Source organism: Octopus bimaculoides, chromosome 14 (assembly GCF_046866305.1).
Source record: "Octopus bimaculoides isolate indiv1 chromosome 14, ASM4686630v1, whole genome shotgun sequence".
Taxonomy (NCBI): domain Eukaryota; kingdom Metazoa; phylum Mollusca; class Cephalopoda; order Octopoda; family Octopodidae; genus Octopus; species Octopus bimaculoides.
Genome location: NC_142941.1, coordinates 16,005,013 through 16,018,473, shown reverse-complemented (window position 1 = coordinate 16,018,473; position 13,461 = coordinate 16,005,013). Strand labels below are relative to the sequence as shown.

The window sequence follows — 13,461 nt, the reverse complement described above, 5'->3', positions numbered from 1 at the left end:
TCGAATCTAAACCAAACTACTTATTCACATGTCTTTCTTGGTCAAACTCCATCTATCCACTACCTCATGTCACATTATCACTCCACACATGTTTAAGAGTCCAATACAAAACATGCTTGGTTCAGATATGACTTCACATACATAATTATCTCATTTGGTATAACAATGGTTGTTGCTAAAATTACTTCTAACATCTCAAAATAAGAAGACACCAAGAGAGAGAGAGAGAGAGAAAGGAGTAAACAAATAAGGAATAAACTCAATGATAGATGTGTCCTTTATTATAAGTTTAATTTTGAGAAACAAATTTTATGGGAGAGGGAAATATGTTATATTCAACACTTCCACTTTATATATATATATATATATATATATATATACATACACACACACACACGCACACATATATACACACACATAATTAGTGTATGTACATATATACATACAGACACATATAGATAGATATCTTCATTAGTAGACTAAAACATGTTGATAGCATTATTTTGTTGCTTTGAAAATAGCAAAGAGATAAACAAACTCTAGTATTGGTAGGATCAAACTGGAAATCCATCTTTCAGTTTTGGTTTCTTTGATGAAAAGAGATCTCTAAGCATTGGAGAAATTACTGTGTACCCCACCACCATTACCAGTGCCTTATCATCAATGTACCCCGCTTCTTAAATCTCACATTTGTCCAATTATTTCTTAAGAGCCATTTAACTAAATTTGCAAAGTAAGAAGATTAATTTCGTAAAACGAGCAGTAATAATTATAATAGAAAAAATTTTTGTTTCACTTCTTTTACAGAACATAAACAATAAAAAAATAATGAGTTGGAGTTTAAAATAAAAATACAAAAACAAAAATCTGAACTGCAAACAGTTATAGAAGACATCACAGTTGTGGTATTGGTTTGGGGATAAAATAAATCCCATATTTTCCACTGGTCAGGTGAAATATTGCTAATATATGTTTTTAAACATACAAAAAAAATAGATGCAGCTTCATTATATATGATTTTTTTTCTTTTTACTTGTCTCTTTTTTTTTTCCCAGATTTCTTTCATAAGACAAAATTCTATTAACAAAATGTAATTACGCTCTTACATGGATTTTTTTGAGAAATAACATACAAAACAAAAAAAAAAAAAATCAGAAAAGGAGAGAATGCTTTTTTATCAAGTTTTCAGCTTGAGGTGTCCAAGGAATTAGTTTGCAATGAAAGTGCTGTAGACCTTACATGGAACACCCAACAAGAGGAGCCCTCCCCACCACCACAAACACGTTCTTGTGCTACCAATTAGTGTGGGGAAGGGATAAGGAAAGAAGAAAAAAGTCGGTACATTCTGACTTGAATTTGCACACCGTCTTTATGCCAGGGCGAGGAAATTCAGAGTTAATCCAGTCAGCATCGTTATCCCAAGCTCCCCTCCATTCACACTGTCATGTCGTGATGGAGTAGCTAAAAGTTACGCTCAACATCAGAACCAGTTGGACAACAATGGAAGGACCATCTGCTTTTTGGAGAAAACAGAGAACCAACTGATAAAGTTCATCCTGATAAGCTAATTGGATCACTTTGGAGTACCAAGTGCTCACTCTTCTTGCACGGTGAAATGAGTCACTTGAAATACAAAACAATGATTGCAGACACGCACTGGCTTCACATGTCCATACTGCGGCAATGGAACAGAGTTAGCTGAGCATCGAGAACAAAATACCTGGAAAGATAAGAAGAGAGAGAGAGAGGAATCAGATAAGCTACCTTCAATTTAAAGTACACTTATTTTTTTTGTTGTCATCATGATTTAACATAACTTTCCATGCTTGCATGGGTCAGATGGAATTTATTGAAGCCGATTTTCTACAGCTGAATGCCCTTCCTGTCACCAACTCTCACTTGTTTACAAGCAAAGTAGTATTTTCCCATAGAGAAATGTTTCTAAACAGAAAAAAAAATTTACACAAAAATTTGGATTTAAACCCAATTTCCAAAATCAACAGATTCTAAATTATTGCAACACTGCCGCCTGCAGGCAAGAATAGCTAAGACACTAAATAGATCTGCACAAGTACTTTTTACTTAGAATATGAGTTCTACATTTAATATTAGTGGTTAGGGCAGCGGACTCGCGGTCATAGGATCGCGGTTTCGATTTCCAGACCGGGCGTTGTGAGTGTTTATTGAGCGAAAATACCTAAAGCTCCACGAGGCTCCGGCAGGGGATGGTGGCGAACCCTGCTGTACTCTCTCACCACAACTTTCTCTCACTCTATCTTCCTGTTTCTGTTGTGCCTGTAATTCAAAGGGTCAGCCTTGTCACACTGCGTCACGCTGAATATCCCCGAGAACTACGTTAAGGGTACACATGTCTGTGGAGTGCTCAGCCACTTGCACGTTAATTTCATGAGCAGGCTGTTCCGTTGATTGTATCAACTGGAACCCTCGACGTCGTAAGCGACAGATTGCCTCTCACTTAGTAATTATGTTGGTTCAAATGTTGACTATCTGTCAATTCTGATGAATCAAAGAAACCAGCCGAATGTGAACTAGTAAGAACTAGATCAAGCCAACATCTCAACTGTATACTTCAGTCTGTGACTGATAGTTATTTATAAATATTAATGAGCCTGATAAATTACAATGACTTCAGCAGAATTTTTTTATTTTCCTTACTACACTAGCTTTTGAACATACTTATTTTCTGAAAGACATATTGAAGTTTAGAAGTGAAAGTAACCAGATAACCATCCATGCATCCATTTTTTTTTCCACCCACAATTCCTGGGAAGGCTGTGTGGGTACAGTCCTCCCCTTGAGCACCTCCTTCCATAGGAGTCCTATCAAAGAAACCATCATTACACTCTCTGGCTGGATTCTCAAGCATAACCAACTGAAGCTATGGACATTATCCAATCATCCCATTCTCAGTCTACTCCGAGGTCTCCTGCCAGTTGGCTTGGCTTGAAGATGCTCAAAATGCTGGGTAATGACTGACCAAAAGAGTATGATCATGAATCCAAGTGGTCGAAATGGGGTTCCTCCAAAGGATCTCTGGAGTAATGTTACATGACAGAGTTCATAACTCAGAGATGAAAGAGCCGCTCTAGGTTGAACCATTATTTCTCCACATCGAGAGGTCATGGCTTCAGTACCAAGGACATGTGAAAATAACATAACAGTTATATAAATATAATCATTCCTTTTTGTTTGGCAGCCAAATCTCTTGAGTTCAGTTTAATAATGGTTTGTGTCAATGACTATTTGTTTTTGCTTTTATAGGAGTCCTTGTGAATTAAGGACTTACATAGTTGTAGTACAGAAGAAAAGAATGTGTTTAAGAAAAGATTTGGCAGATAGATGAATGTGAAGATAATTTCTAGCATTGATTTTTATCAATCCATTTAGTATCATGGTTATTTTCTTTATTTCCAGAATGTGTTCTGTTATGAGGTCATTTTTGACATCAACTATTCTAATTAAGTCTTATTTCAGTTTAAGATATTTTTTAAATTCTTATTGTCAATTTAAATGCTATGAGTTGAAATAATGAAATAAAAAAAAAAAAAAAAAAAGGAATATCTATAGTAAAATTCAATGTTTACCTTGCCACAGTTTCTACAATGATGTCGTCTCTTCACGAAGGTGAAGGGGGCTTTGCAAGAAGAACAGTGGGGACACTGTTCATCTGGAACCCAAGGAGGTGGTTCTGCAAATAAAGGAATGAAATAAGTTTCAGTTCTATTTCAAGCAGTTAGCAAAGCAAAAGTAAGTTTTACATTAAAGAAAAAACAAAACTAATATTCAGTTCCCCACTTCTTTTTCTGTTTTTTATTAAATAATTAACCTATTATTTCCATGGCAGTTTCCAGGTTTAATTGATGCTTTCAGAATCTTATGTCAACCTTCCTGATCATGTTGAAATATTACTCATCTTTAATAATTTTGTTTAAAAAAAAAGTGGTATATCCTTTGCTGACAGACCAGACTGACTGACAAAAAACAATGATTGATCTGGGTGGATAGAAAGCTTACCTTGGAATGACCTTGAGCGTGCATACTGTTCAAGATGTTGTTCATCATCACTGCTGGCACTACGAGCTAATAATGGAGGAGATGGCGAACCCGTTGAGCCAGAAGCAGCAATGTGATGAGGTACACCTACACTTCCCATTGCGTGATTGGAGCTGGCTGTGTAAAGTTGAGAGCCACTCTCGATAGCATTGTCAGCCATTACTAAAGGCTCTGAACAGTTAATATCAAAAACTGCCTTAAGTATACTGCGTAGATCACTGGCAAAATTGGTCTGCAATTGATCAGCCACACCTAGAAAGAGAAAGAAATCAAATGTGATGTTGTGAATATTGAAACAAACTTGATCAAACGTTTTTGAACCAATACTAAATTATTTTCCCTTGGAACCATGAACTAAAGAAAACTGATTCATAATTCCTAATTCACTGAGTTCCCAAATATCAACGATGCCAGTTTTCACCCCTATATTATCAGCCCTGAGAGATCCTCTCATATAGGCGCTTGGTGGATAAAAGCACAGACATAGATCCTAGAAAACAACTGCTAAATTGTTTGTAAATTAATTCTAACCTCAGATGAAGGTTATCTCTGCGAGCCTTACTGTGTGTGTGTGTGTGTTCGGTAAAAGTAAAAATATAGACCTTAAAAAGCACTGGTGATGGTACCATGTATTCTGTTTATCAATTTATGTGGCACCAGCTTTGAGCCACTAACAAAAATATCTCTGCTAAACTATGAGAAAGTGTTGAGATATAGGTCTCTGTTTGTATCAGTTTTTATCTCTAAAATTTGAGATGCGCCTTCAAAGGAGTGTCCTCAATATTGGGAAATACAATAATTTTAACAAATTAAAATTTCAGAGTAGTCTCTTTCATTCCTTTCCTCATTCTTTTTTTTCCACCAGAATTAGCCATTTAGAAATAATTCTCATCACTAAAGATGTAATTTTAATTAATGTTTCTTAGTGTACTGCATCAAATAAACCAACAGCAACTTTACTATTTACTTTGCTATTAGTGACCATCTTTGGTTTCAAGAGGAAAAGGGTTCTTTCCATCAGGATAATGCTCAGCCACATACAATGAGGATGACATTTCACAGGCTGGAGCAGTTTGGATGGGAAACAATGCCTCACCCACCATATTCGCCGGACATTGCCCCATCTGATTAACATTTATTCCGCAGTTTTCAAAACCATTTGGACAAAAAAATATGAATTCTGTAGACGAGGTCAGAACAGTACTGGAAGAATATTTTTTATTTTGGAAGAAAGGCCTTGCAAGTCTACCAGATAGATGGATGAGCATTGTAGAAAATGAAGGAGGGTGTATTTTACATTAAAAAAGAACTTTGTTATCTTCATTTTGAAAAATAAAAAAGGTATAAAAAAACTGCATTATTTATGGGATGACCCAATACATCCATCCAATGCTGCAAGGGAATTGGTGGTAGGAAGGACATCATTTAAGATCTGTTTTTCCTACTGGCATGGGTTGGATAGTTTGACAGAAGCTGGCAAGGCCAAGTTCCATAGTTGGTTTGGGTCTGGTTTCTACAGCTAGATGCCCTTCCTAACACCAACCACTTTATAGTGTACTGGGTGCTTTTTATGTGGAACTGTCACCAATGCTTTTTACGTGGCACCATCACCAGAGCTTAAAAAATATTCACTCACCTGATATACATACAAAAAGTCGATGAATGAGATCACTACTGTTTTGAAAGCGTGAACGGGCTTCATTTCGGGAAGCTAGTTCAGCAGCTTGGATAGCAAGTGCTATCTCTTCATCATCATGGCAATCAGAATTATACGAACTCGTTTCACTACTGGCACAACTGAAAGATTAGAAAGAGAAACAAAAGCATTTTTAAAAGTTACTGAACTTAAAAATCCTATTACAGTCTTTCTTTAAGATAAAGTGTTCCGATGCAAGGTTATTTCTAAACTAAAAATAAATGAAGTCTAGTCTTCTAATATAATCATCTACTCACCTCTGGCTCTGTCATACAAAACCTATTTTAAAGTGTTCCTATTTGAATTAAAACCTTCTGACAAAATGTTATTTAAGAAACTTTTGTTAAATTACATTTGAAAAATCAGTTTGATATTCTTTTTGTTTTTTATTCTTTCATTTGTTTCAGTCATTTCACTGCGGCCATGCTGGAGCACCGCCTTTAGTCAAACAAATCAACCCCAGGACTTATTCTTTGTAAGCCTAGTACTTATTGTATCAGTCTCTTTTGCTGAACCACTAAGTTAAAGGGACATAAATACATCAACACCAGTAGTCAAGAAATGGTTAGAGGGGAGGGACAAACACAAGCATTCCATAGAAACTGTCATAACCACATATATACAAAAATAAACACATTCAAGATGTCCTTGCTCATGCCAATATATATATGTAGTAATGAGGGTTTCTATGGAACGCTTGCATTCAGAAAAAAAACACACACTTCTGGGTTTGTTGTAGGTTGGCCTACACATTGTTAAATGACTTCCTTTTGAAATTCTCCCTGGGGATATACCCAATTCACTGGTTTCAAATATGGAATTTTATTTCTGAAATTAAAGAATTGGGTATGGAAACAGCTGTAGGTAGGAGTTTCTATGTATGAATTTGAATGTCTTTAAATAAAAACATAAGTATGTAAATTTTCATCCATTTTCTTCATTAAAAAGGTTTATCTAAATACCTTTACATTTTGGTGATAAACTAATATACTTGGCAGTCTCTGAACGCTGGTATAAACTGGTGAACTAGGATGCTTGCATCCCTTAAGAGAATTTAATTCCTTGACTAATTAAATGAAATTATTTATATATATATATATATATATATATATATACACACACACACACACACACACACACACACACACACACACACACACACACACACGCACGCACGAGAGACCTCAATTTTGTTTCTGTCTTCCAAATCCACTCACAGGGCTTTGGTCAGCCTGAGGCTATAAATGAAGGTGGTATGCAGATGGAACTGAATCTGTAACTGTGTGGATGGGAAGCAAACTACTATCACACGACATGCTGGCATATCTATTCGTGTTTCACTAAAAATAAATATGTCACAAGCACACATAACAATATTATAACTAAGCAAATATATTTTTTTTCTGCAGAACAAGAAAATGATTATATATATATATAATCAAGACAGCTGTTTCCAGTTGTAGACACAGGCAAATAATTGAAGTTGTGAATGCTCAAACAGATTATCGTTGCAAATGACTGCAGTCTTGCTGTAGACATTAAGATATGGTAAGACGCCATGAAGTAAAAGAAACTAAGTCTTTAAGCATGGTCATGAGTTTGGATAGACTTTTCACAACAGCAAACTTCTATACAATTCTCTTTTACATGTATCTGATATCTGTGCAGGTTCAAACTTCACAAAGATCTATCTTGTCCAATTGCTTCTCAAATTTATTTCAGCATCCAAATATCTCCTGTTCATTCTCATAACTTTTTTTTTCTTTTCTTTTTGTCAGCTCTGCCTGCATCATCATCATATTACCATGTTTTCTATTCAACAGCAAATGCAACTAACATCCAGTTACTTTCTCAAGTTCACATTGCAGTTTCTCTCATGTTTCACATTCAAACTCAGTATAACATTACAATGTGCAATAAACAAACTATCAGGAGGCAATCGACGTTCACACACTACATTAGTTGGAGAGTAAGGAGAAAGTGAGAACTTTACATTTTATTTGCTTCAAGTTGCTAGACTGCTGCCATGCAAGAGCACCATCTTGAAGGGTTTAGGTAAAAAAAAAAAAAGAAAAAAAAAAACTGACCCCCACCCAACTAATTTTATTAGTTTCTTTTGCTGAACTGCTAATTTTACAAGGATGTAAGCAAACCAACACTAGCTATTAAGCAGTGGGGACAAACACACATATATATACACACACATGCATGGCAGCTTCAACACAATTTCCATCTACCAAATTCACTCACAAGGCATTGATTGGTGAGGGACTGTAATAGAAGACACTAGCCCAAGGTGCCATGCAGTGGGACTGAACCCAAAACCAAGTAATTACAATTTTTTTAAATATATATTTTCTTGATACTAGTATGGTTTCATGCAGAACAAGAAAATAATATATATATATATATATATAAATATATATATATATATATAGTTTTAGGGAAAATAACCAAGTTTCAAGAACTCATCGATGAAAATCCACTATCACATATAGAAAAATTAATAATTGAAAGCACAATAAATGAGTATAATATAAAGTAAAGTAAAATCATACGATAAATATAATGTAATATTATATTATATTATATTATTCTTATGATATTTACTTTACTTTATATTATACTCATTTATTGTGCTTTTAATTATTAATTTTTCTATATGTGATAGTGGATTTTCATCGATGAGTTCTTGAAACTTGGTTATTTTCCCTAAAACTATATATTTTATATATATTTTATCTATAAAGCTCAATTTAATTTTAATTTTTTATAAATTGATTTTAATTGAGTTTTTACCTGTAATTTTGGATTTTGTCCCTAATATTATTATTATAAATATATATATATATATATATATATATATATATATATATATATATATATATATATATATATATATATATATACACACCAACACCAAATCCTTCTTCGCCCAAAACATCATCCATCCGGAATTTCCTCCCCATTCTTGTCTTTCCTGCAGGCACTGATGTACAACAAATTAAACACAACATTCACTGCATCAATTTCTCCAGTCTCAGAGGAACTGCAAGGATTATGGGCTTAGTCATTCCTCCAGATTCAGGAAGTAAAAAAACAAACAAAAAAAAACAGGCACAGACAACTTTTTGTGAGAAGAAGGCCCCACAAGACATGACTCATCACAAGGCAGGCTGTATTATTAAAAACACTGAAGCTTAGTTTTTGTTTAGGCATGCCATTAAGTCCCATGGGTCAAACACTAGTCATGACTGTTTTAGACTACTGCCCTTTCGTTTCAAGCCTGGCTCCAACTACTGTGCTGAGTCCTTGGAATAGACATCCGTACAAGAGTCAAAGAAACCTTAACATAAAAGCTAAAGATGAAGTCTATGTGGTTATTTAATTTGCTAAAAACAGCAACTAAATCAACCTCAATCATACCATACCTCTTATAAAAGTAGGATGTATTGGATAACATCCTGTTATCCAATACATCCTGTTATCCAATACCTCCTGTATCCAATACATCTTGTACAAATTTTGTCCTTGGGTAACAAATATTATTTTCTATTTGTTTACCCCTAGAAGGTGTGAAAAATAGCCAATATTTCCTTCAAACTTCGTTTTTGTTTCATTTATTCAAACCCCAGATGTACATATTGTCAGTAACTAAGGGATATGCTCAAGTGGTTAAGATCAAGCAACTGACAAACAAATCTGTGCTATTGAGCAGAACATTTTGCTGTAACAATATTTCTGCAATTGCAACTGAGCACAGAAAAAGGTCAGTTTCACAACATTGATATCCTGGGCACAAAAGCAAAGTGTGAAGGGAATAGTAGTCATTTCCTTTGATTTCTAGATAGAACCAAATAGGAAATAACACTTATCAAAGACCAAAAAATAAAAAAATTGTTACACAGTGCAATGTAAGCCTAAATATACTATGACAGGAAAACAGAAAGGTTGATCAAAGACAGATGCTTTTGAGTGGAGGTCTAACCTGGTTTTAAACAACAACTATGCATACCTAAATCTGCATAGCTGTACCTAAGTGCCACTGTTACCTCACAGATATATATATATATATAAAAAAAAGACACAGACATGTAAAAACAGTCATCCCAATAATATGAATATGTAATCAGTTGAAACTGTGAATTTAATATTTGGATATATTAAAGCAGTTAAAACACCAAAAGAAAATGTATAATAGAAGAAAAAAAAAACAAAACAAAGGTAGCTACTAACCTTTCTCGATCCCACTCACAGTCACTACCAACACTGCATCCACTGCGACAACTGGAGCAGGTTGAACTGATGCTCTCAGTATAGCGCAGCCGTTGAATCCTTGGAATTTCCAGACAGGCTTCCGAGTCATCTGGTAACATAGCACCATGGCTCACACTGCTACCACCACCGCCGCCAACACTACCCCGACGGTAGGGGTTGCCAGCCTTGTGTTGGAACTTTTCAAGGGCACAAGCATTCATTGCTGTACTGAACTTCAATGTTCCTTTGCAGTCTGGCTCCGTGACGCGATTCGAGTGGCACACTTTCCGCTTGTTCTTGATGAGGTCTCCTCCAGCATGGCTCGTTGCTTCTGTGCTGCGACGACAGCTCCCTAAGTAGTGACTTGATGGCCGGATTGTTGCAGCTGATTCAGCACACTCTTGTAATAGATGATCATGGCTTGGGTTGTGTGCTGAGTGAACTTGTTTGTGGTTACTCTGTTGCTGCTGCTGCTGTTGTTGTTGTTGTTGTTGTGGCTGCTGTGACAGTGATGGAGGTGAAGATGAAGAATTCTGTTGCACATCCTGCTTCTGCTGCTTCTGCTGCAGTCCTACTTCATGTATAGCATCTATATCCTCGACAGAACTCGACGGCTGTATTGATATACGAGGAATTTCAAACTGAATATCATACTGCCAACTTTGGGTCATTGCAGGCGGTATATCCATAGTGGAAGGGAGCTGGGGTGACAGAGATGAAGAGGGTGGCATGAATGAGGGCAATGACAGGTTCTGGCTCACCAGGCGGTCAGTTATATCATGGTGTGTGGTCAGAATATCTGTGGATGTGTTGGGGCTCTCGCAAGCCTCCGGTTTGTGTCGAACTTGTTTAGGGGATGGAGTAGATGATGGTGAGGATGGGTAAGAGTGTTGATAGCTTAATGAATGTGACTCTTGTTGAAGCTGTGATGGTGACTGGTAAGATGGATTTACTGGTAAACTTGCTGTGTCACAAAGTTCAGCTCCACAACTAGCCTGGGCAGCATCAACTCTGTCATTTGGAATGTTGTTGTTGTTGTTGTTGTTGTTGTTGTTAGTATTACTACTGGTACTACTATTACTACTGCTATTGCTACTAGTGTCCATGGCACAATCGGCAGAACTGTGGTGATCATCATCATCACATGATGACACCGGATTGCTCAGGCTCCCACTGGAGCCAATGTTCTCACTAGAAAAACCAGAGTCTTTACTGGCACATTTGTTCAGAGATGAAATCTCTACACTTTCAACAGTTCGGTGGTCACTGGCAGGTGACCCTTTGAGTATTATGGTAACCACAGATGGAGAATGACTCATCTGTCCAATACTAAACTCACCCTCACTATCTGGAGTGACTGGGCTACCTGAGCTGGGCGAATGGACCAAAATATCTTCCTGACAAGCAGCGGAGTCTTGGTAGAGGGCAGGAGTTAGTGGAGAGATGGTTAAAAACCGGGCATCCATAGATGCAACTTTTTCTGTTTGACAAGACACCTGTGACTGGCTGTCAATATCAGACTGATGAATCAACGAGGACGACAGGTCTATCTCTGGTTCATCTGCACTGCACAGGGCCTTCTCTAAGGTAAATAATTCATCCCGGCTGAGAGTGTAAAGAAGTTCTCTGATAAAAGAATAGAAAGAAAAGAAAAAAGGTTTAAAAATTAAAAATAAATTTTGCTTTTTTACATGGTACCATTTTACACACTCAGAATGTATTTTATCCACATTTTTCAAATTATTTCACTTTACTTGTATAGTTTACTAATATATATATATATATATATATATATATATATATATGTGTGTATATATATATATGCATGACATGAGGTCTTTGATGTTGATGTAAGTTTGTTCACTGAATGACAAAAGAAAAAACTTAGAAAAAAGTTGTCAAAAAAAAAAAATAATAATTCACATATCTATTTTCACATTACATATCTATATAAGAACCATACCCAGCTTGTGACAGCTGTAATGGTATTGAATTTGAGTCCCTGAAAACTTAAAAGTCAATAAATTTCAAGTTTCCAAGGATGCAAATTTAGTAATAATTGTTCAGGCTGCATCATTTATGACCATTATACACCACAGAAAAAATTTAAGGTAAAGAATAGATATATCTAAGTACAATGTTTATAGATAAGACCTCTTTTCATTGACCACATTATTTCAAACATTTCATAAAAAAACATACCTTATTTTATAAAGGAGGGGCTGAAAAGGACGGAACATCTCCGACATATTGCTAGTTTCCATGTCTGGATTTAGTGGACCCTCAGGGTATACAAGAAGACCGCTGAAACAATAATTGGTGATCAGTTTTAAGCATCTGTGGTGCCATCAAGTAAACAATTTTAGATAATTCCATAAATTAGTGACTAAATTAGATTTAGGGAAAATAAAATACAAAAATCCTGCAAAAATTTTGTTTACATGCAAATAACTGACACCAAGGAACAGAAATCATTATTTTTGCTTTAGCTTGATTCAACTTTGCACTGGTGCTTTCTTAAGTTTTGCCAACATATGGCACTCCGTCGATTACGACGACGAGGGTTCCAGTTGATCCGATCAACAGAACAGCCTGCTCATGAAATTAACGTGCAAGTGGCTGAGCACTCCACAGACACATGTACCCTTAACGTAGTTCTCGGGGAGATTCAGCACGAGACACAGTGTGACAAGGCTGACCCTTTGAATTACAGGCATAACAAAAACAGGAAGTAAGAGTGAGAGAAAGTTGTGGTGAAAGAGTACAGCAGGGTCCACCACCATCCCCTGCTGGAGCGCCGAGGAGCTTTACGTGTTTTCGCTCAATAAACACTCACAACGCCCGGTCTGGGAATCGAAACTGCGATCCTACGACCGTGAGTCCGCTGCCCTAACCACTGGGCCATTGCGCCTCCACTTTGCCAACATACATGCATACATAAATACGTATGTGTATATATGTATATATATATAAAGATACAAACATATATGCCAAGGCCAGTAAAGCATTGGATAGACTGTCCTGCAACATTTGTTCCGGCACCTTCTACTCTCACCTCAAATCCTGCTGAGGTTAACTTTCTCTTTTATCACTTCTGGATTAGTAATAAAGTACCAGTACAGGGTAGTGAGATGGCAGCAATCGTTGGAGAAAAGGAGATGCCTGTTCTGGGTCTTTGCATCCATCGTTCAAATTCCACCAAGAGCTACAAATCCTACTGATGCCCATGTCACCAACCCCGCCTTCCTGCACTGAGGCAATGTGCCAAGGCAGACTATGACACACTGCAGCACCTCTCTGTAATCAGAAAGGCCACCAGTCATCTCAATACAGTTTGAGTCAACGTTACAGAAACCTTGAAGATCAAAGAACGCAAGGGACTGAACTCCTGTCTCTTTCTCCACATTAACCAAACTCACTGGCAAATGGTTCCT

The 13,461-nt window shown here is 36.5% G+C and overlaps 1 protein-coding gene across 3 annotated transcripts in view; it reads right to left on the bottom strand.

Annotated features, from left to right (window-relative positions):
* Positions 1-259: 259 nt before the first annotated feature.
* LOC106872721 (lateral signaling target protein 2 homolog) overlaps positions 260-13,461 on the bottom strand; it is a 136,325-nt gene continuing 123,123 nt past the window's right edge. For all 3 annotated transcript variants that reach the window (XM_089362417.1, XM_089362416.1, XM_089362415.1), the window contains 6 exons: positions 12,230-12,331; positions 10,007-11,653; positions 5,711-5,871; positions 4,036-4,326; positions 3,606-3,709; positions 260-1,720 (listed from right to left, as the gene is read on the bottom strand). In XM_089362417.1, coding sequence (XP_089218543.1) covers positions 1,595-1,720; positions 3,606-3,709; positions 4,036-4,326; positions 5,711-5,871; positions 10,007-11,653; positions 12,230-12,331 — 2,431 coding nt within the window. In that variant the 3' untranslated portion in view covers positions 260-1,594. The remainder of the gene's footprint in view (positions 1,721-3,605; positions 3,710-4,035; positions 4,327-5,710; positions 5,872-10,006; positions 11,654-12,229; positions 12,332-13,461) is intronic.